Source organism: Canis aureus, chromosome X, assembly GCF_053574225.1.
Source record: "Canis aureus isolate CA01 chromosome X, VMU_Caureus_v.1.0, whole genome shotgun sequence".
In the NCBI taxonomy this organism is placed as follows: Eukaryota; Metazoa; Chordata; class Mammalia; order Carnivora; family Canidae; genus Canis; species Canis aureus.
The window spans coordinates 24,466,292-24,491,402 of NC_135649.1; the positions used below are offsets into that span (position 1 = coordinate 24,466,292).

At 37.4% G+C, this 25,111-nt stretch overlaps 1 protein-coding gene across 1 annotated transcript; it reads left to right on the top strand.

Moving 5' to 3' along the window:
* Nucleotides 1-2,312: 2,312 nt before the first annotated feature.
* ACTRT1 (actin related protein T1) lies at nucleotides 2,313-3,768 on the top strand. Its single transcript, XM_077887814.1, has one exon. It carries the CDS (start codon nucleotides 2,525-2,527, stop codon nucleotides 3,656-3,658), a length of 1,134 nt encoding a protein of 377 aa, XP_077743940.1. The 5' UTR covers nucleotides 2,313-2,524; the 3' UTR covers nucleotides 3,659-3,768.
* The last annotated feature ends 21,343 nt before the right edge of the window (nucleotides 3,769-25,111 follow it).

Consider the following 25,111-nt stretch of genomic DNA (forward strand, 5'->3'; position numbering starts at 1 on the left):
TTATTGGTTTTGTTTATTTTTTCAAAGAAACAACACTTGGTTTCATTGGATTTTGTCTGTTGTTTTACTTAGTTTGTATTTCATTTTTTTCTGCTCTAATCTTTACTATTTCCTTTCTCCTGAGATCTTTGGGCTTTATTATTCTTTTTTCAGCCTTTTATATGTAAGTTTAGGTTGTTTAGAGATTCTTCTTGTTTCATGAGGTAGGCCTCTACACTATAAACTTCCTCCTTAGAACTGCTTTTGCTGCATCCCAAAGATTCTGGAACATTTTGTTTTCATTCTTTTTTTTTTCTTTTGGCTCCATGTATTCTTTAATTTCTTCTTTAATTTCTTCATGAACCCATTAACTGTTAAGTAGCATGTTGTTTAGCCTCAATGCGTTTGTGATTTTTCCAGAGGTGTTTCTTCTTACTAATTTCTTTTTTTTAAGTTTTATTTATTTATTGATGAGAGACACAGAGAGGCAGAGGCACAGGCAGAGGGAGGAGAAGCAGGCTCCATACAGGAGCCCAATCTTCTTACTAATTTCTAGTTTCATGCTGCTGTGGTCAAAAAAGGTGCTTGATATCATTTAAATCTTCAAAAAAGATGCCTGATATGATTTAAATCTTCTTAGAATTAATGAGACTTGTTTTGTGGTCTAACATGTAATCTATCCTGGAGAATGTTTCATGGGCACTTGAAAAGAATGTATATATTCTGTATATATCTGTTAATTTCATCTGAACTGCTATGTCATTCAAAGCTATGGTTTCCTTGTTCGTTTTCTGTCTGGATGATATATCCATTGATGTTAGTGGCCTGTTAAAGTACTCTATTAATATTATATTATTCTTAGTTTTTTATGTCTGTTAATATTTGCTTTATGTATTTTGGTGCTCCTATGTTGGATACATAGATATTTATTATTGGTATATCCCCTTGTTGGATTGATCCCTTTATCATTATGTATGTCTCTTGCTACAGTCTTTGTTTTAAAGTCTATTTTGTCTGCTATCAGTATTACTACCCTAGCCAAAAGCCAGCTCTTTTAATTTTTTTAAGATTTTATTTATTTATTTGAGAGAGAGAGAGAGCAAGCGAGCGAGAGAGAGCCCGAAAGAGAGCATGAGCAGGGGAGAAAGGCAAGAGGGAGAGGGAGAAGCAGTTCCTCAATAAGTAGGGAGCCCCATGTTGGGACCCTTAGATCATGACCTGAGCCAAAGGCAGACACTTAACCAAGTGAATCACCCAGGTGCCCCCTAAAAACCAGTTCTATAAAAAAGTTCAAAGAAGTAGAGTGAATATTTCTGCTGATATTATATAGATACATAAGGATTATAAATAAATAGTATGCTGTAAGATAGGTAAAGAAACTGTATTATATCCAAACAGTGGAAGAATATTGCAGACAATATGCTAAATTAATTAAGTCAGACACAAAAGGCCTCATACTACATGCTTCCATTTATATGAAAAAGGCAGAAGAAATTTATAGAGACAGAAAATATATTAGTGATGTTTAGGGCCCAGGAGGACTCTCTAAAGAGAGTGATAGCTGAAGGATACAGGGTTTCTTTTTGGGGTAAATAAAATATTCAAAACTTGATTTTTGTGAGATTTTCACAAAACAGTGAATATACTGAAAATCATAGGAATGTACAGTATAAATGAGTGGATGCATTGTTTGTGAAATTTATCTCAAGAAAACTGTTGAAAACAAGAAACACATATGGGGGGATAATAAAAGAGTTTTCTGAGCACCTCTGAAACTGGATTAAGGGCATCTTTATTCCAATCTGAACTTGTGTTTTGTGGTTAGTTCCTCCCCTTAGCAAAGGGAAGGGTATATTTTGTCATTCCCCCAAAATAATTTAGCAGTGCATAGAAGCCAGTTTTCTGAAAGAAGCCCACAGTTTGGTTGCTTTACTTGGTTCTATGTCTAGGCTTTTGCTTCAGATTCATAGACATAAACTGCTCATAGGTATGCTTTACCTTCCTCTTTTTATCTTTTTAAGATTTTATTTATTTTTTCATGAAAGACACAAAGAGGGACAGAGACATAGGCCAAGGGAGAAGCAGGCTCCCTGTGGGGAGCCCAATACAAGACTCCATCCCAAGACCCCAGGACCATGACCTGAGCCAAAGGCAGACACTCAACTGCTGAGCCATCCAGCTGCACCTACCTTCCTCTTTTTTCATGTTTCTACAAGCTAGGAGTATTGGTGGCTCAGAGACCCCACCCCTTAAAATCCCTTTGTTGCTCTCTGAGGATAATTGTTGCCTTGGCTAGATTATTACACAGGAGGCAATCATCACTGAAATTGCCATAGCAGTCCCTGGGATGCCTGAAAGGGGACAAGATTCATGGGTTGAAGATGGGGTATTCTGGGGGAATGGGGACAGCCTGCTAGCTCCTCCTGAGTGTTAACCTGAGAACTTTGGAATCCTGTGGTTTTAAATCTTCCAGAGGTGCCTATTGTCATACAAAGTGGCAAAGTGTTTTTTTTTTTTTTTAAGTTCAGAAGAGCATGCTTCAGACATGTTTAATCCACATGTATTAGATATTCCAGCTGTAATTTTTGACAATGGATCAGGACTCTGCAAAGCAGGCCTGTCTGGAGAGATTGGACCCCGTCGCATCATCAGTTCTGTTGTGGGGTATCCTAAATTCAACATGCCATCATCAGAAGCCACTAAGAAAAAGTACCTTGTGGGAGAAAAAGCCCTATACAAATATGAGGCCTTGCATTTGCACTACCCCATTGAGCGTGGACTGGTAACAAGATGGGATGAAATGGAGAAACTTTGGAAGTATCTTTTTGAGTGGGAACTAGGAGTAAATCCTTGTCAACGACCTGTTCTCATGACTGAGCCCTCCTTGAACCCAAGGGAGACTAGAGAGAAGATGGCCGAAGTAATGTTTGAGACCTTCAATGTGCCTGCTTTCTACCTGTCCAATCATGCAGTGGTAGCACTATATGCCTCTGCCTCTGTCACAGGATTAGTGGTGGACAGTGGGGATGGGGTCACTTGCACGGTCCCTATCTTTGAGGGTTATTCCCTGCCTCATGCTGTCACCAAGCTCTATGTGGCAGGAAGGGACATCACAGAGCACCTCACTCGCCTCCTCCTTTCCAGTGGAAGTACTTTCCCTTGCATACTCAATAAGGCCTTAGTTGGTGACATCAAAGAGAAGCTGTGTTATGTGGCCTTGGAGCCAGAGAAAGAGCTATGCAAGAGGCCAGAAGAGGTTCTGAGAGAATACAGACTGCCAGACGGGAATGTTATCTACATTGGAGACCAGCTGCACCAAGTGCCTGAAATTCTTTTTGCACCCGATCAGCTGGGTATTCACAACCCAGGACTCTCCAAAATGGTGTCCAGCAGCATTATGAAGTGTGACACTGACATCCAAAATAATCTTTTTGCGGAAATTGTGCTGTCTGGGGGCACCACTCTTTTCCCTGGGCTTGAGGAAAGACTTATGAAAGAATTGGAACAGCTGGCTTCCAGAGGAACTCCCATCAAGATTACAGCTTCTCCTGATAGATGTTTTTCTGCATGGATAGGTGCATCCATTGTGACCTCTCTGAGCAGTTTCAAGCAGATGTGGATCACTTCTGCAGATTTCATGGAGTTTGGGACATATGTTGTTCAGAGAAGATGCTTTTAAGGAATCCAGAACACAAGGGGCTGCTTGAAGTGTAAGATCACAGGAGCACTTGTGGAAGGTGACATCTTTCCTTGGGCTTTAGCATGGTGTTTGATAAAATTGATATGACATTTTGGTTTCAGTTCATTTTTGAAAACAGCAGAGTAATTTCTTATCCAGATAATGAATCATTTTAAGTAGTTTTATTACACCCTTTCTGGCTCATGGACATTGTTAGTTGTTTTCTCCAGAGAAATCCTTTATTTGTTAATGTTGTGTCTACATGGCAGGGTTTATAGTTAAAGCAGGTGCTTGAGCCTCATGCCCAGAAGCCTGACTTGGTAGGATCCCTGGGGACTTCATTTTAATCAAGTATCTTGGATATTTTTGGCAGATCTCGTGCTATGGAAAGACAGAAATCACCAGAGAAAGTGTGGGAGGTGGAGGGGAAATTACCTAAAAGAAATGCGACCCTGCTGTTAGGGCTTAACAGACCCTTTCACTCAATTGATCCTTTATTAGCAAAATAAGGTTCTCTGCTGTTATCAGGGATTAGGCAACTAAATAGGATGGAGCTGTTTTCCTTGGCAAAGTGGCTAAATGTGAATAGAAGTCACTATTTGATTAAGGCTCTCTAAGTTCAAGGCCCCTATTCCCAGTGGGAGTATTAAGAATCAACACCTCTGCTTTTTGTTTTTTATTTCAATTATGTTTATGGCCTCATTTAGTTAGTGGTAAAATACTGGAAATATTTCATGGTAATCAATAAATAAATTACTAAATAAATTATGCCTATATGAATTTTTTCTCATTAGTGTTATTTTTACAAAATATGGAGACAAATGGAAAATTCAGAGAAGTATTTGTAATTCAAACTATTTGGTAAACAAAACAGTGACACTTTCCCATATATATGTCTATGCACATTTGTATGTACATATGTAAATGTATATTTTAATGTAATTATAAATACTTGGAGAAAAGTACAGAAGGGTACATACAATCAAGTTCACATAGATTGGTGGAACAGAAGAAAATGAGAGGTAATACAGGCAAAAAGAACAGGATGGGAACCAAATCACAAAGAGGTATTCCCAAAATTTCAGCCTGAGTGGAATAAAGCCATTAAACTAAAAAGAAATGTCTATTTTGCACATGTCTCCTCAACTGCATTTTCAGAATGTCACATTGCTGGCTTGATATAGCTATGAAAATTATTGAATGATATAAATCACTATAAATTAGGTATTTTATTTTTTAGATATATTTGAGAGTCCTGGCTTAATAACACACTTCTGTTTATAGATAACTTAGCAAAACACAATGGAACCAGAAGATAGTGGAATGCCACCTTAAAAGAGCTAGAGAAGCATTACTCTCAATCTAAAATTACATACCCAGGAAAATCATTCCAAGAAAGATGGTAAAAAAAAAAAAAAAGATTTTTTTTGACAATAATGAAAGTGTCTACTGCCAATAGAGCATCCACTAAAGGAAATTTTACATTATTAATTGAGGATATATAGAAATAATCCCAGAATAAGATGCATATGGTATAAAAATAATGAACATTTTAAAATGATGTAAATAGAGGTAAATTTAAAATACTGACCGCATTAATTTGTAGTATTAACATAATACAAAGGATGAAAATTCTATAATACTAAAGGACTAAGCCATGGAAATTGATTTGGGTTAAGAATCTTTTAATATCCTTGCATTTGTCACAGAAATATTAATTAAATTTAGACTGAATATTGAAACTGAGTGAAGTCTGTAAAAAACTTTAAAAATAAGAAAAAATAAATAACCATTGCAATTGGAAATACTAAAAGATATTTCTTCAAAAAAGTATCAAAAATAAAAAATTAATGAAAATTATAAGCTAATTAAAAATGAATGAGAAGAGAGGCACCTAGGTGGCTCAGTTGGTTGTGTCCAACTCGATTTCAGTTCAAGTCGTGATCTCAGGGTTGTGAGATTTAGCCCCACAATAGGCTCTGCACTGGCCATGGAGCCTGCTTCAGATTCTCTGTCTCCCTCTTCTTCTGCCCTTCTCCCAGTCCATCTAAAAAAAAAAATAATAATAATAATAATAAAAGAAAAGAAAAAAAGAAAAAAAAGAGAAGAATGAGAAGAAATTATTAGATATTAAGGGGTGGAATGCAACTACTGCTGAAATTAATAAGAAATGTATAGTCTTGGGATGGCTGGTGGCTCAGCCATTGACCATCTGCCTTTGGCCCAGGGTGTGATCTGGGAGACCCAGGATCAAGTCCCACATCAGGCTCCCTGTATGGAGCCTGCTTCTCCCTCTGCGTATGTCTCGGCCTCTCTCTTTATGTCTCTCATAAATAAATAATTTTTTTAAAAAAAGAAATCTATAGTCTTAAATGTTTATGTAAGTAAAATTAATGGGTGAATATCAAAGAGCTAATGTCTAATTTATGAAAAAATAAACAGAATGAACCCTCAAAATAGGAGGAAGGAATTTAAAAAATAAGAAATCAGAAGTTAATGCTATCTGCAACAACATGTATGAACCTAGAAGGTATCATGCTAAATGAAAAATGTCAGAGAAAGACAAATACAACATGATTTCAATCATATGTGGAATTTAAGAAAACAAATAAACAAAGGAAAAAAAGAACAAAAAACACTCTTAAATACAGAGAACAAACTAGTGATTGCCAGAGGGGAGGTGGGTGAGGAAATATGTAAAATAAATAAAGGGGATAGACTCTCTTCTTGATAAACACTGAGAAATGTATAGAATTGTTGAATCATTATATTGTACACCTGAAACTAATATAACACTGTGTGATAATTATACTTTTTTTCCCCCGGTGGAAGAGTCAGAACACACATAGTGTTTATTAATTAAATATTAAAGTCATAGCTTATGCTATCCCAAAACTATTACAATAATAACATCAATATTCACAGATCACGGTCACCATAAAAATAATAATAATAAATAGCAATATTGTGCGAATTATCAACATGTGATGCAGAGACATAAAGTGAGCAAATTCTGTTGGAAAAATGGTGCCTCTAGATTGGCTGTACATGGAATTGTGACACACTTTCAATTTGTAAAAAAAAAAAATGTAATATATGCAAAGGAAAATAAAGTGAAGTGCAATAAAACAAGGTATTCCTGCACATGAAGTTATACTTCTGGATGTGAAACACACTATCTATTCTCTGGTCAGATCACTTTATATCCCATTATTGATTGAGTGTGCTCTTGTTCAAATTACTCATTATTTTTTTAATTTTTTCTTTTTTTAGTAATAAATTTATTTTTTATTGGTGTTCAATTTGCCAACATACAGAATAACACCCAGCGCTCATCCCGTCAAGTGCCCCCCTCAGTGCCTGTCACCTATCCACCCCCACCCCCCGCCCTCCTCCCCTTCCACCACCCCTAGTTCGTTTCCCAGAGTTAGGAGTCTGTATGTTCTGTCTCCCTTTCTGATATTTCCCACACATTTCTCCTCCCTTCCCTTCTATTCCCTTTCACTATTATTTATATTCCCCAAATGAATGACAACATATAATGTTTGTCCTTCTCCGATTGCCATATTTCACTCAGCATAATACCCTCCAGTTCCATCCACGTTGAAGCAAATGGTGGGTATTTGTCATTTCTAATGGCTGAGTAATATTCCATTGTATACATAAACCACATCGTCTTTATCGATTCATCTTTTGATGGACACCGAGGCTCCTTCCACAGTTGGGCTATTGTGGACATTGCTGCTAGAAACATCGGGGTGCAGGTGTCCCGGCGTTTCACTGAATCTGCATCTTTGGGGTAAATCCCCAGCAGTGCAATTGCTGAGTCATAGGGCAGGTCTATTTTTAACTCTTTGAGGAACCTCCACATAGTTTTCCAGAGTGACTGCACCAGTTCACATTCCCACCAACAGTGTAAGAGGGTTCCCTTTTCTCCGCATCCTCTCCAACATTTGTTGTTTCCTGCCTTGTTAATTTTCCCCATTCTCACTGGTGTGAGGGGGTATCTCATTGTGGTTTTGATTTGTATTTCCCTGATGGCAAGTGATGCAGAGCATTTTCTCATGTCCGTGTTGGCCATGTCTATGTCTTCCTCTGTGAGATTTCTCTTCATGTCTTTTGCCAACTTCATGATTGCATTGTTTGTTTCTTTGCTGTTGAGTTTCATAAGTTCTTTATAGATCTTGGAAACTAGCCCTTGATCTGATATGTCATTTGCAAATATCTTCTCCCATTCTGTAGGTTGTCTTTTAGTTTTGTTAACTGTATCCTTTGCTGTGCAAAAGCTTCTTATCTTGATGAAGTCCTAATAGTTCATTTTTGCTTTTGTTTCTTTTGCCTTCGTGGATGTATCTTGCAAGAAGTTACTGTGGCTGAGTTCAAAAAGGGTGTTGCCTGTGTTCTCCTGTAGGATTTTGATGGAATCTTGTCTCACATTTGGATCATTCATCCATTTTGAGTTTATCTTTGTGTATGGTGCAAGACAGTGGTCTAGTTTCATTCTTCTGCATGTGGATGTCCAATTTTCCCAGCACTATTTATTGATGAGACTGTCTTTATTCCAGTGGATAGTCTTTCCTCCTTTATCGAATATTAGTTGACCATAAATTGAGGGTCCACTTCTGCATTCTCTAGATAATTATACTTGAATAAATAAATGGATGGAACTGGAATGTATTATGCTGAGCAAAATAAGTCAATCAGAGAAAAACAATTATCATATGGTTTCACTCATATGTGGAATATAAGACATAGTGCAGAGGATCACAGGGAATGGGAGGGAAAACAGAATAGGAAGAATTTGGAGAGGGGAACAAATCATGAGAGACTCTTAACTTTAGGAAACAAACAGTTGCTGGAGGGGAGGTGGATGGGAAGATAAGGTAACTGGGTGCAAGCATTGAGGAGGGCACAGGATGTAATGAGTACTGGGTGTTCCATGCAACTGGTGAATTACTGAACTCTACATCTGAAAGTAATGATGTACTATATGTTGGCTAATTGAATTCAAATTTAAAAAAGAAATCAGTTGCATTTATATACCCCATTAATGAAGCAGCAGAAAGAGAACTCAATTAGTCAATCCCATTTACAATTGCACCTAAAACCATAAGATACCTAGGAATAAACTAACCAAAGATGTAAAAGATTTGTGTTCTGAAAACCCTAAAACCCTTATTAAAGACATTGAAGGAGACACAAAGATTTGGAAAAACATTCCATGTTCATGGATTGGAAGAACAAATATTGTTAAAATATCTATACTACCCAAAGCCATCTACACATTCAATTCAATCCCAACCAAAATACCATTAGCATTTTTCACAGAGCTAGAATAAATAATCCTAAAATTTATATGAAATAAAAAATGACCCTAAATACAAAAGAAATGCTGTGAAAGAAAAGGAAAATGGGAGGCATCACAATCCCAGACTTCAAACTGTATTACAAAACTGTGTCAGTATGGTATTGACACAAAAACAAACACATAGATCAATGCAACAGAATAGAAAAGCCAGAAATGGATCTACAACTATATAATCAACTAGTCTTCAATAAAATGAGATAAAATACTGCCAAATAACAACTATATGGTCACCTATTCTTTTACAAATCAGGAAAGAATATCCATTGGAAAAGACAGACTCTTCAACAAACAAAAATAATTATTACATAGTGTTTCACCATGTGACAAGTAATATTAAAGATGTTTCATTTGCATTAAATTAATTAATTTTAATAATTCTATCTGGTATATGCTCTAATTTTTTTTAAAGATTTTATTTATTTATTCATGAGAGACACAGAAAGAGGCAGAGACATAGGAAGAAGGAGGATAAGCAGGTTTCATGCTGGGAACCTGATGTGGAACTCAATCCTGGGACTCCAGGATCACGCCCTGAGCTGAAGGCAGATACTTAACCACTGAGCCACCCAGGCATCCCAATAACCTACTGCTTCTTGTAGGGCCTGCTCTAATTATTTTAAAGATGAGAGTCTAGATAATGGGTTAGTTTCCATTATTTTCCAAAGATCACATAGCTAGGAAATGGTCAAGCTGAAAATTGGGCAAAAGCACATGATAATGTGATAGTTTTGGAAAATGATTATTGGTATAGTTACACTCTTGTCGTTTACATTGACAAACTCCACCATCTCGAGTGTATATCTGTATTTAATAAAAATAATAATTAGTATTGGTACGAAAGAGATAGTTTCTGAATCCTTTATCCTCATCTACTATCTGCAAACTTGAGAAAATTACCTAGCCTTCAATGACTGTCATAGACCCAATGTGCATGTTCTCCCAAATTTCTTATGTTCAAAACTATTCTCCAATGGACTTATATTGGATGTGGGACCTTTGGGAAGTGATTAGGTCATAAGGGTGGAGCTCTTATGAATGAGATTAGCATCCTTATAGAAAGATCCCAGAGATCACAGAGATCTTCCACTCTGTGAGAACAGAAAGAAGACAACCATCTGTCAACCAAGAAGTGGTCCCCCACCAGACAGCAAATCTCTTAGTCCCATGAACTTGTGCTTCCCAGTCTCTGGATCTATGAAAAATACATGTTTATTGTTTAAGTCATCCATTCTGTTAATTTTGTTATAGCAGCCTGTAGAGCTGAAGATAATGTCTCAAGAATTGCATCTGCACAATGGCTGTAATGATGGCAGTTGTCTCAAAGAGTTATCATGAGGATTAAAATAATTAAGCCATTTAGATATTTGTCATAGCATCTGACATTTAGTAAGTTTTCAAAAAAACTATGTATAAAAGTTTCAAATACTATATAAGTGGTTTACTTTAATACAAGTAATCTCCTTCCTCTATTGTTAAGGAAAGAATAACAGGTTCCTAAAGATTTTGACAGTGAAATAGAAAAAAAGAAATCCTTAATTTACTTTCTTCCAATGTATTGTACATCTCTGTATAAGGCATAGAAGTAGAAAATTTTTCAAAACCAAAAATGTTGTTTTGCTTTTCAGGATTACGTGAATAATTACTTCAAATTTGTGCTTAAATTTATCCACACAGGAGAGATCTCATCATTCTTAAGTGCATACATTATAACTATGTGAAAAACGCTATTTTTCTTTTTTCCCACTGGCAGCAGTCTCAATTCTGTTAGTATTTCAGAATCAGGATTCTGCCTGTTTTCCCTTTCCTTGGAAGAATTGACGGTTTTGTTTTAAACTCCTAAAATCAAATATTCTAATTCAAGGAGAATGATTTAAAACAATATAACATCTGATAGGTTTCTTTTCTTAAATAGAGTACCAGAATACTGACATAAATAAGTTTTTATTTTTTAAAATAAAATGAAATAAATAAAATAAAATAAAATAAATGAGCTATGTCATATGAAGGGGGAGAAAGGTAAATAAGAAAAAAATAGAGTATAAAGCATGGAGACAGGGTAAGTTGTGAAAGAGAAGAAAGCAAGACATAAATGGAAGTAGAATATTATTTGTAAAACAAGGATATTAATTCACCTATGGAAAATAAAACTTAATAATGGCAGCTATTTGCTCAAAATTTATTTTAAATATTGTTTTCAATTTTAAGAATAAAAAGACAAAATACTAAGCAGAGTGTAAAGTGCAAATTAAAACATTGTAATACAGCATCTGATGGATATCTAGTTTTTAAGTTCTCTATTTGATATTCTGTACTATTATCTCTTATCCATCACTGGAATTGAACGTTTACAGGTTGTTTTCAGTTACTATGGTGGCGATTTTAGGGATGAATCCCCAAGGGACATATATCAGTCTAAAAGCAGCTGGTATCAAGATGTTGAGAGACGACTTGGAAAGGAGTGAAACAAAGGTCTTGAAAATGATACTTCTTTGTGGCAAACAATACCTAGATATATTTGTGGAAATGTAAGCATTCCTAGAAATAAATGTGAAAACAAAATTGTTTGCAAATCTAGACTTTAAATGACCAGAAAATCTTTTTCAATTAGTGTGAGTTTAGATACTACATCACCTTTATTGAGTGCTCACAATGCATTTTGCTAAATTCTTTTCTTGCAGTATGACATTTAATTAAGCAGTAGTGTTAGTTAGTTATTATTTTCATTTCCTAGGTGACAACGTCTAAGACCATGCATTTATTTAATGACAACTCCAGATTCAAACTCTGAGTCTTTTTCCAGAGGTTTAACTTTTAAGTTGATTGTCTTTAAAGACTTTTGCATTTGTTTCATTTAGCACTTATTTAAAAAAATCAACAATTTAGAACAAAATGCTAAAAACAAAGTCCAGACACATGTCTCTACAAAGTAATCACCAAACTGTGATGTGACAGACCCTATAATCCAAGCTAGACTTACAAAGATACAATATCTTCAACCTTACTGGTTATAAATAACTGCCAGTTCTTTAATGTAGTAAACTAATTGTAAAAATATAGAGTAATTGTAAAAATGGCCCCAATTTTTCATCCATCACTGCCTTCTGGCCCTTTCCAATGTGACTCATAAGCTCCTCCTTTCAAGAGTTGATGTCTGTATTTCTTTGTATTTGGGTCATCCTTGTAACTTGTGCTGACCTAAATAAAGAGGTAAACTAAGGCAGGCTCAAACTCATAAAAAAGATTAATTTACTTGGGATTAGAAGAGGAATTGCAATTCCAGACATGCAAACTCTGTAACAATCTACAGGTGAGTCCGTTAAGAGTTTAGAGTACACTATATTTATAAGCAGGAAATATAAAGAAGGAAGAATTTAGTAACAGTCTGTTAAAGTCAAAACAAATGGAGACCATCTTTGAAAATTTCCTAAGCAGATAAAATCAGTTCAGTCAAATCAACTTATTTTGTGAGATCAACCTCTGACCTAGGTCATTTTTGTTCATGCCTCTGGAAACCACATGGAAAGTGTCACAAGGTTGATATGAGGGCTACCCCTGGCCAACTCCCATTTAAGAAAATTCCATTAAACATGTAAATTGCCCTGGGTAACATTGACATTTTCACAATATTAATTCTGCCAATCCATGAGCATGGAATATTTTTCCATCTCTTTGTGTGTTACTCAATTTCTTTCAAAGGTATTCTATAGTTTTTATGGTATAGATGCTTTACCTCTTTGGTTAGGTTTATTCCTAGGTATCTTATGGTTTTGGGTGCAATTGTAAATGGGATTGACTCCTTAATTACTCTTTCTTCAGTCTCATTGTTAGTGTATAGAAAAGCCACTGATTTCTGGGCATTGATTTTGTATCCTGCCACGCTACCAAATTGCTGTATGAGTTCTAGCAATCTTGGGGTGGACACTTTTTGGTTTTCTATGTACAGTATCATGTCATCGGTGAAGAGGGAAAGTTGGACTTCTTCTTTGCCAATTTGAATGCCTTTATTGTCTTTTTGTTGTCTGATTGCTGAGGCTAGGACTTCCAGTACTATGTTGAATAGCATTGGTGAGAGTGGACATCCCTGTCTTGTTCCTGATCTAGAGGAGAACACAGGCAACATCCTTTTTGAACTCAGCCACAGTAACTTCTTGCAAGATACATCCACGAAGGCAAAAGAAACAAAAGCAAAAATGAACTATTGGGACTTCATCAAGATAAGAAGCTTTTGCACAGCAAAGCATACAGTCAACAAAACTCAAAGACAACCTACAGAATGGGAGAAGATATTTGCAAATGACATATCAGATAAAGGGCTAGTTTCCAAGACCTATAAAGAACTTATTAAACTCAACAGCAAAGAAACAAACAATCCAATCATGAAATGGGCAAAAGACATGAACAGAAATCTCACAGAGGAAGACATAGACATGGCCAACACGCACATGAGAAAATGCTCTGCATCACTTGCCATCAGGGAAATACAAATCAAAACCTCAATGAGATACCACCTCACACCAGTGAGAATGGGGAAAATTAACAAGGCAGGAAACCACAAATGTTGGAGAGGATGCGGAGAAAAGGGAACCCTCTTACACTGTTGGTGGGAATGTGAACTGGTGCAGCCAATCTGGAAAACTGTGTGGAGGTTCCTCAAAGAGTTAAAAATAGACCTGCCCTACGACCCAGCAATTGCACCGTTGGGAATTTACCTCAAAGATACAGATGCAATGAAACGCCGGGACACCTGCACCCCGATGTTTCTAGCAGCAATGTCCACAATAGCCCAACTGTGGAAGGAGCCTCGGTGTCCATCGAAAGATGAATGGATAAAGAAGATGTGGTCTATAATATACAATGGAATATTACTCAGCCATTAGAAATGACAAATACCCACCATTTGCTTCAACGTGGATGGAACTGGAGGGTATTATGCTGAGTGAAGTAAGTCAATCGGAGAAGGATAAACATTATATGTTCTCATTCATTTGGGGAATATAAATAATAGTGAAAGGGAATAGAAGGGAATGGAGAAGAAATGGGTAGGAAATATCAGAAAGGGAGACAGAACATGAAGACTCCTAACTCTGGGAAACGAACTAGGAGTGGTGGAAGGGGAGGAGGGCGGGGGGTGGGGGTGAATGGGTGACGGGCACTGGGGGGGGCACTTGACAGGATGAGCACTGGGTGTTATTCTGTATGTTGATAAATTGAACACCAATAAAAAATAAATTTATTAAAAAAAAGAAAATTCCAATATTATTAAGTCATAAATTAGACATTTATAAGACATCAGTTTCTTTGGTTTTATTTTACTGAGAACATATTCCTGATATTTTCTATTTTATATCCTGCAGTTTCATTCCAAATTGAAAATTATTCACACTTATGACAAGGACTCTCTCTTTGACCAAACTCCAGCTGAGCTCCCCCGAACCCAACTAGGACCCATCATTGTTCATGTCTATGAGTCCAGTTTTACCAAGAATTGTGTCAAGTCTGTCTAGCCAGAATATTCTAATTTCAATATCAAATTACGTTCCTCTTCCCACCCCTTATCCCTTACAAGAGATGTGATCACCCTGGCCTACCTTCAACAAGAATCCTGTTTGGTGAGTTCAGTAAAAATTACCCTACAAACATAGTAACTTTTTGTTCACTGATTCCCCTTTCAAAACTCCATTACTTGGCTATAAATCCTCACTTTTCCTTTTTGTATTCAAAGTTGAGCCCAATTCCTCTCCCCTACTGCAAAAGCACTTTTCATTAGTCTCTATACCTATCACAATTGTCCTGAATAAAGTAACCCTTGCCATTTAACAGTTTAATGAATAATTTTTCTTCTACATTTGATTGGAACAACAGATACAGCAGAAGTGAATGTGTGCCAATTATAATCCTAGATCTTAAGAGGCTTTATGCACTCCCACTTTCTTAAAAAAATGTAGCACCATCATGGCAACAAATCCTGCTTAGCCTGCTTGTGATATGTGAGAGATATATGTAGAGGACTGAATGGTCCAAACTGAGTTCATTTTAAATTAACAGAACTGCTCAGACAACTCATAAAGTTGAGAAGAAAAATAAATGGTTATTGTTATTTGTCACTAAGAATTTGTAAATTTTTTATATGGAAATATCGTGGGCAGCCTCGGTGGCTCAGTGGTTTATATGTAATTATTGTGCCAAAAATAATTGATACATTTAGCAAGGAAAAATTGTGAGCTGATATTACAATTTGATCTACATCTTTTGGAGTGTGTGACATAAAAGAGTTGTAGTAAACTATATGTAAGTCTCTTTATGGACTGTGGGGTTAGTTTTTCTCAATAAGCCCTTTCATCTTATTTGTATGTTCCCTATACAAAATAATTTCATATATAATGAGTGAGAGATTTTTTTATTTTTCTATTTGTATCTGTTATATTTATCTTAAGCTTTAAAGTATTTTTTGTATATTTTTATTGGAGTTCAATTCACCAACATATAGCACTATACCCAGTGCTCATCCTGTCAAATGCTCCTCTCACGGCTCATCACCCAGTCACTCCATCCCCTTACCCACCTCCCTACCCACTACCCCTTGTTCCTTTCCCAAAATTAGGAGTCTTTCATGTTCTGTCACCCTCACTGATATTTCCCACTATTTTTCTCTCCTTTCCCCCTTTATTCCCTTTCACTAATTCTTTTATAATAAATTTATTTTTTATTGGTGTTCAATTTGCCAACATACAGAATAACACCCAGTGCTAAACACAGTTGTATTGATATAAAGTGCTCATCCCGTCAAGTGCCCCCCCAGTGCCCATCACCCGTTCACCCCCACCCCCCGCCCTCCTCCCCTTCCACCACCCCTAGTTTGTTTCCCAGAGTTAGGAGTCTTTATGTTCTGTCTCCCTTTCTGATATTTCCCACACAATTCTCCTCCCTTCCCTTCTATTCCCTTTCACTATTATTTATATTCCCCAAATGAATGACAACATATAATGTTTGTCCTTCTCTGATTGACTTACTTCACTCAGCATAATACCCTCCAGTTCCATCCACGTTGAAGCAAATGGTGGGTATTTGTCATTTCTAATGGCTGAGTAATATCCCATTGTATACATAGACCACATCTTCTTTATCCATTCGTCTTTCGATGGACACCGAGGCTCCTTCCACAGTTGGGCTATTGTGGACATTGCTGCTAGAAACATCGGGGTGCAGGTGTCCCGGCGTTTCACCGCCTCTGTATGTTTGGGGTAAATCCCCAGCAGTGCAATTGCTGGGTCGTAGGGCAGGTCTATTTTTAACTCTTTGAGGAACCTCCACACAGCTTTCCCGAGTGGCTGCACCAGTTCACATTCCCACCAACAGTGCAAGCGGGTTCCCCTTTCTCCACATCCTCTCCAACATTTGTTGTTTCCTGTCTTGTTAACTTTCCCCATTCTCACTGGTGTGAGGTGGTATCTCATTGTGGTTTTGACTTGTATTTCCCTGATGGCAAGTGATGCAGAGCATTTTCTCATGTCCGTGTTGGCCATGTCTATGTCTTCCTCTGTGAGATTTCTCTTCATGTCTTTTGCCCATTTCATAATCGGATTGTTTGTTTCTTTGGTGTTGAGTTTAATAAGTTCTTTATAGATCTTGGAAACTAGCCCTTTATCTGATAGGTCATTTGCAATAAAATATCTTCTCCCGGGATCCCTGGGTGGCACAGCGGTTTAGCGCCTGCCTTTGGCCCAGGGCGCGATCCTGGAGACCCGGGATCGAATCCCACGTCAGGCTCCCGGTGCATGGAGCCTGCTTCTCCCTCTGCCTGTGTCTCTGCCTGTGTCTCTGCCTCTCTCTCTGTGTGACTAACATAAATAAATAAAAATTAAAAAAATATCTTCTCCCATTCTGTAGGTTGTCTTTCAGGTTTGTGGACTGTTTCTTTTGCTGTGCAGAAGACTTTTATCTTGATTAAGTCCCAATAGTTCATTTCTGCTTTTGTTTCCCTTGCCTTCACAGATGTATCTTGCAAGAAATTGCTGTGGCCAACTTCAAAAAGGGTGTTGCCTGTCTTCTCCTCTAGGATTTTGATGGATACTTGTCTCACATTTAGATCTTTCATCGATTTTCAGTTTATCTTCGTGTATGGTGTAAGAGAATGGTCTAGTTTTCTTCTTCTGCACATGGCTGTCCAATTTTCCAGCACCATTCATTGAAGAGACTGTCCTTTTCCCAGTGGATAGTCTTTCCTGCTTTGTCAAATATTATTTGACTATAGAGTTGAAGGCCCATTTTTGAGTTCTTTATTCTGTTCCACAGATCTATATGTCTGTTTTTGTGCCAGTACCATACTGTCTTGATGATCACACCTTTGTAGTACAACTTGAAATCCGACATTGTGATGCCCCCAGCTCTGGTTTTCATTTTCAGTATGCCCCTGGCTATTAGGGGTCTTTTCTGATTCCACACAAATCTTAAGATTATTTGTGGGCAGCCCAGGTGGCTCAGCTGTTTAGCGCTGCCTTCATCCCACGGCACAATCCTTGAGACCCCGGATCTTATCCCACATTAGGCACCCTGAATGGAGCCTGCTTCTCCCTCTGCCTGTGTCTCTGCCTCTGTGTGTGTGTGTGTCTCTCCTGAAAATAAAAATCTTTAAATAAAAAAAAATTAAGATTAAGATTATTTTTAAATAAAAAATGTTAAGATCAAAAGACTATTTTTTAAATAAAAAAAAAAGATTATTTGTTTCAACTCTCTGAAGAACATCCATGGTATTTTGATAGGGATTGCAGTAAATGTGTAAATTTCCCTGGGTAGCATTGACATTTTCACAATGTTAATTCTTCCAATCCATGAGCATGGAATATTTTTCCGTCTCTTTGTGTCTTCCTCCATTTCTTTGAGAAGTGTTCTGTAGTTTTTAGGGAATAGATCCTTTACCTCTTTGGTTAGGTGTATCCCTAGGTATCTTATGCTTTTGGGTGCAATTGTAAATGGGATTGACTCTTTAATTTCTCTTTATTCATCTCATTGTTAGTGTATAGAAATGCCGCTGGTTTTGGGGCATTGATTTTGTACCCTGTCACACTGCTGGATTGTTGTATGAGTTCTAACAATCTTGGGGTGGAGTCTTTTGGGTATTCTACCTACAGTATCATGTCATCTGTGAAGAGGGAGAGTTTGCTTCCTCTTTGCCAATTTCAATGCCTTTTATTTCTTTTTGTTTTCTGATTGCTGAGGCTAGGACTTCTAGTCCTATGTTGAATAGCAGTGGTGAGAGTAGACATCCCAGTCGTGTTCCTAATCTTAGGGGAAAGGTTCCCAGTGTTTCCCCATTGACAATGATATTTGCTGTGGGCTTTTCGTAGTTGGCTTTTAAGATGCTGAGGAATGTTCCCTCTATCCTTACACTCTGAAGAGTTTTGATCAGGAATGGATGCTGTATTTTTTCAAATGCTTTCTCTGCATCTACTGAGAGGATCATATGGTTCTTTTTTTTCTCTGGTTATGATCTATCATGTCAATTGCTTTACTAGTGTTGAACCAGCCTTGTATCCCGGGGATAAATCCCACTTGGTCATGGTGAATAATCTTTTTAATGTATTGTTGGATTCTATTGGCTAGTATTTTTTTGGAAATTTTTGCATCTGTGTTCCTCAGGCTTATTGGTCTATAATTCTCCTTTTTGGTGGGGTCTTTGTCTGGTTTTGGAATTAACTTGATGCTGGCCTGTGTTTCCTGGTGGCTCCGCTGTGTCCCAGGTGCAGGGTAACACAAGGAGAAATAACCACACTGATGGCAGCCAGCTCTCCATCTCTGGAGTCATCTCCAGCAATAACTATCACAGTCTCCCAGTCCACACTGACCTGGATGCTCTGGGGGCGGGGGGTGTTGATCTGCACAGCTTGGGGGCAGGAGCGTCCTCGCTCTCCTCTGCCCTCCCCGCATCTGCCTGTCCTGAGGGAGTGCAGGATCCTGACCTGTGTCTACTGGCGCCCTGGGATCCAGGGCCTGCGCTACTGGAATCAGGCTCCTGAGCCACTGCTCCCAAAGGCAGCAGGGCCCAGGCCCCTCTGTCCAGAGATGCCGCCTGAGCTTCTCCAGAGGGCTCACCTGGCTTGCACTCCAGCCTAAAGTATATTTTTAACCAAAACTGTATGCAGTATTCTTATCATAGTACTAAGTCTATTCTACCTCTCCCTTTTCATGTGGAAATTCATCATTTGGACATCGATCCTATATCTTCTTATATTTTTTTATCTACTTTCCTGTACAAAAGTACTCACAGCCACACTTTTCTAACAATCCTCTGTGAGTTACTTTCCCTTAGAATTAAAAACTGTATATTGTTATTGGAATTACATTGTTTCTTTTGTTTGGTTTTAAATTGTTAGATATTTTTCATGAAACTGCACAACATAATTCACTTTCATATTTGAGAGTCATACAGTTTTCAGTTGTATTGATATAAAGTAGTTCAATTAAACATTTATTATTAAGCATTAACTTTGTCATAGTTATTGTTTGCATAGCAAATCACCCTGAAAATTCTTAACATACCCCTAAATTCAAAGGAAAAAGTCATCAGAACCAAATTGGCACTTGAAAAGCAACTATAGCTTCAGTTCTGGATAGATCAGTAATCACCAAAAATTTTTAGTTTAGGTGTCACCTATTATTTAGCCTTATTTCTTAAATCCCTGTAGATTTTTTCCTGGGATTATTTTACTTCTATTTCTCACATTGTTATTGATAGTCGAAGTTCATTTTTCTTCTCTTTTCCACGGGACATTTATGCGCTGGACTTTGATCCTATTTCCATAGAAATATTTTCATCCTTTTTCCTGTCCAAAAAGCCTCAACTTCATATGATCTGAATTATCCCTCGTGAGTAGCTTTCCCTTAAAACCCAGGGGGTTAGTTCTATGAGTTCAAATATAAATGTAAAATTACTACATTTTGATGATTATGAAATAATATATAATCATGTAGATAATTAAAAAATAAAATAATCCACCAAATATTATTAGTGTTATTTGAATAATGATAATAATAATAATTGTTATTTAATACTATGAGTAGTGTGACCAAGATGGTGGAAAGACAGTCCTAGGCTCTCTTTCCCCCATGAAACCATAGACTTAACATTATATGACATAATTGCCTTTATGAGAAATCTAGAAACCAGTTAGGAGATTGCAACAGTCTATGCAAGTGCAAAGCCTGGAAGAACCAGATCAGAGCAAATAAGCTTATTGCATTTATTTGCCAGAGCCCCTCTTTCTAGCCAGTAAAGCACAGTATGACTAGGAAAAACCTCCCAACTCATGCCTTATTCCTAAAGAGGGAGAGAAGAAAGTAAATCATGCATGCAAAATCTTGACTTTTGGGGGGAGGGGTCTTCCAGAGTAATTAGTTTCTGTCTCATCTGATTTGGCCCATGAACAGAAATTGACATTTTTAGGATACCTGTGGGCTACTGAGAAGAAAAAAGAAGGTAGCTCTTTTCTCCATAACCAGAAAGATTGACTTACCACAGAAAATAACAAAAGGGACAAGATATTTAGGCTTCTGTGAAAAAAAAAAAATAAGGGCAAACACTTTAACCTGAGGATTGTGTACACATGCCCACAAAAGAAACATCCCTAGAAAAGGTTTGAGAAGTCCCTAGGATCTCTAACTGGGGTGATTGGTGAAACTTGTTCCTTGTATAAAGCCAGTCAATAAAAACTGGCAGATGTGGCTTTTTTTTCAAATGCCCAAAGTTCAAGAATATTACAAGGCATACAGAAACAAAAACAGAGGAACATGTACCAAAAGAACAAAATAAATCATTAAAAATCAATTTAAAACACATGTAAATTGATTAACCTGACAAAGAATTCAAAATAACCATATCAAATATGCTCAATGAGCTAAAGAAATAATATAGACAACTAAAGAAAATAAGGAAAACAATGAATGAGTAAAATGAGACTATCAACAAAGTGATAAATAATATTGAGAAGCAGATATAGATTCTGAAGCTGATGAATATAGTAACTGAATTGAAAAACTCACCAGAAAAAAAAAAAAAGAAAAACTCATCAGAAGGTTTCAATGGCAGATGTGATCAAGTAGAAGAAAGGATTAGCAAAGTTAACAATAGGTCATTTAAAATTACTGAGGGAAGGACCCCTGGGGGGCTCAGTGGTTTAGCACCTGCCTTCGGCCCAGGGCATGATCCTGGAGTCCTGGGATCAAGTCCTGCTTCTCCCTCTGCCTATGTCCCTGCCAATCTCTTTTTTTTTTTTTTTCCATGCTTTCCCCTAAAAGCTTTATGGTTTCATATTTTATGTTTAGGTCTTTTTTTTTTCATTTATTTTTTTATTATTATTTTTTAATTTATTTTTTATTGGTGTTCAATTTACTAACATACAAAATAACCCCCAGTGCCTGGCACCCATTCACTCCCACCCCCCGCCCTTCTCCCCTTCCACCACCCCTAGTTCGTTTCCCAGAGTTAGCAGTCTTTACGTTCTGTCTCCCTTTATGATATTTCCCACACATTTCTTCTCCTTTCCCTTCTATTCTCTTTCACTATTATTTATATTCCCCAAATGAATGAGAACATATAATGTTTGTCCTTCACCGACTGACTTACTTCACTCAGCATAATACCCTCCAGTTCCATCCACGTTGAAGCAAATGGTGGGTATTTGTCATTTCTAATAGCTGAGTAATATTCCATTGTATACATAAACCACATCTTCTTTATCCATTCATCTTTCGTTGGACACCGAGGCTCCTTCCACAGTTTGGCTATCGTGGCCATTGCTCCTATAAACATCGGGGTGCAGGTGTCCCGGCGTTTCATTGCACTTGTATCTTTGGGGTAAATCCCCAACAGTGCAATTGCTGGGTCGTAGGGCAGGTCTATTTTTAACTCTTTGAGGAACCTCCACACAGTTTTCCAGAGTGGCTGCACCAGTTCACATTCCCACCAACAGTACAAGAGGGTTCCCTTTTCTCCGCATCCTCTCCAACATTTGTGGTTTCCTGCCTTGTTAATTTTCCCCATTCTCACTGGTGTGAGGGGGTATCTCATTGTGGTTTTGACTTGTATTTCCCTGATGGCAAGTGATGCAGAGCATTTTCTCATGTGCGTGTTGGCCATGTCTGTGTCTTCCTCTGTGAGATTTCTGTTCATGTCTTTTGCCCATTTCATGATTGGATTGTTTGTTTCTTTGGTGTTGAGTTTAATAAGTTCTTTATAGATCTTGGAAACTAGCCCTTTATCTGGTATGTCATTTGCAAATATCTTCTCCCATTCTGTAGGTTGTCTTTGAGTTTTGTTGACTGTATCCTTTGCTGTGCAAAAGCTTCTTATCTTGATGAAGTCCCAATAGTTCATTTTTGCTTTTGTTTCTTTTGCCTTCGTGGATGTATCTTGCAAGAAGTTACTATGGCCGAGTTCGAAAAGGGTGTTGCCTGTGTTCTTCTCTAGGATTTTGATGGAATCTTGTCTCACATTTAGATCTTTCATCCATTTTGAATTTATCTTTGTGTATGGTGAAAGAGAGTGGTCTAGTTTCATTCTTCTGCATGTGGATGTCCAATTTTCCCAGCACCATTTATTGAAGAGACTGTCTTTCTTCCAATGGATAGTCTTTCCTCCTTTATCAAATATTAGTTGACCATAAAGTTCAGGGTCCACTTCTGGGTTCTCTATTCTGTTCCATTGATCTATGTGTCTGTCTTTGTGCCAGTACCACACTCTCTTGATGACCACAGCTTTGTAGTACAACCTGAAATCTGGCATTGTGATGCCCCCAGATATGGTTTTCTTTTTAAAAATTCCCCTGGCTATTCAGGGTCTTTTCTGATTCCACACAAATCTTAAAATAATTTGTTCTAACTCTCTGAAGAAAGTCCATGGTATTTTGATAGGGATTGCGTTAAACATGTATATTGCCCTGGGTAACATTGACATTTTCACAATATTAATTCTGCCAATCCATGAGCATGGAATATTTTTCCATCTTTTTGTGTCTTCCTCAATTTCTTTCAGAAGTGTTCTATAGTTTTGAGGGTATAGATCCTTTATATCTTTGGTTAGGTTTATTCCTAGGTATCTTATGATTTTGGGTGCAATTGTAAATGGGATGGACTCCTTAATTTCTCTTTCTTAAGTCTCATTGTTAGTGTATAGAAATGCCATTGATTTCTGGGCATTGATTTTGTATCCTGCCACGCTACCAAATTGCTGTATGAGATCTAGCAATCTTGGGGTGGAGACTTTTGGGTTTTCTATGTAGAGTATCATGTCATTGGCGAAGAGGGAGAGTTTGACTTCTTTGCCAATTTAAATGCCTGTAAGGTCTTTTTGTTGTCTGATTGCTGAGGCTAGGAATTCCAGTACTATGTTGAACAGCAGTGGTGAGAGTGGACATCCCTGTCTTGTTCCTGATCTTAGGGGAAAGGCTCCAAGTGCTTCCCCATTGAGAATGATATTTGCTGTGGGCTTTTCATAGATGGCTTTTAAGATGTCGAGGAATGTTCCCTCTATCCCTACACTCTGAAGAGTTTTGATCAGGAATGGATGCTGTATTTTTTCAAATGCTTTCTCTGCATCTAATGAGAGGATCATATGGTTCTTGGTTTTTCTCTTGCTGATATGATGAATCACATTGATTGTTTTATGGGTGTTGAACCAGCCTTGTGTCCCAGGGATGAATCCTACTTGGTCATGGTGAATAATTTTCTTAATGTACTGTTGGAACCTATTGGCCAGTATCTTGTTGAGAATTTTTGCACCCATGTTCATCAGGGATATTGGTCTGTAATTCTCCTTTTTGGTGGGGTCTTTGTCTGGTTTTGGAATTAAGGTGATGCTGGCCTCATAGAACGAATTTGGAAGTACTCCATCTCTTTCTATCTTTTGAAACAGCTTTAGGAGAATAGGTATGGTTTCTTCTTTAAACGTTTGATAAAATTCCCCAGGGAAGCCATCTGGCCCTGGACTCTTGTGTCTTGGGAGGTTTTTGATGACTGCTTCAATTTCCTCCCTGGTTATTGGCCTGTTAAGGTTTTCTATTTCTTCCTGTTCCAGTTTTGGTAGTTTGTGGCTTTCCAGGAATGCATCCATTTCTCCTAGATTGCCTAATTTATTGGCATATAGCTGTTCATAATATGTTTTTAAAATCGTTTGTATTTCCTTGGTGTTGGTAGTGATCTCTCCTTTCTCATTCATGATTTTATTAATTTGAGTCTTCTCTCTCTTCTTTTTAATAAGGCTGGCTAATGGTTTATCTATCTTATTAATTCTTTCAAAGAACCAACTCCTGGTTCTGTTGATCTGTTCCACAGTTCTTCTGGTCTCGATTTCGTTGAGTTCTGCTCGAATCTTTATTAACTCCCTTCTTCTCTTGGGTGTAGGATCTATTTGCTGTTTTTTCTCTAGCTCCTTTATGTGTAAGGTTAGCTTTTGTATTTGAGTTCTTTCCAGTTTTTGAATGGATGCTTGTATTCTGATGTATTTCCCCCTCAGGACTGCTTTTGCTGCATCCCAAAGATTTTGGATGGTTGTATCTTCATTCTCATTAGTTTCCATGAATCTTTTTAATTCTTCCTTAATTTCCTGGTTGACCCTTTCATCTTTTAGCAGGATGGTTCTTAACCTCCACGTGTTTGAGGTCCTTCCAAACTTCTTCTTGTGATTTAGTTCTAATTTCAAGGCATTATGGTCTGAGAATATGCAGGGGACGATCCCAATCTTTTGGTATCGGTTCAGACCCGATTTGTGACCCAATATGTGGTCTATTCTGGAGAAAGTTCCATGTGCACTTGAGAAGAATGTGTATTCAGTTGAGTTTGGATGTAAAGTTCTGTAGATATCTGTGAAATCCATCTGGTCCAGTGTATCATTTAAAGCTCTCGTTTCTTTGGAGATGTTGTGCTTAGAAGACCTATCGAGTATAGAAAGAGCTAGATTGAAGTCACCAAGTATAAGTGTATTATTATCTAAGTATTTCTTCACTTTGGTTAATAATTGATTTATATATTTGGCAGCTCCCACATTCGGGGCATATATATTGAGGATTGTTAAGTCCTCTTGTTGAATAGATGCT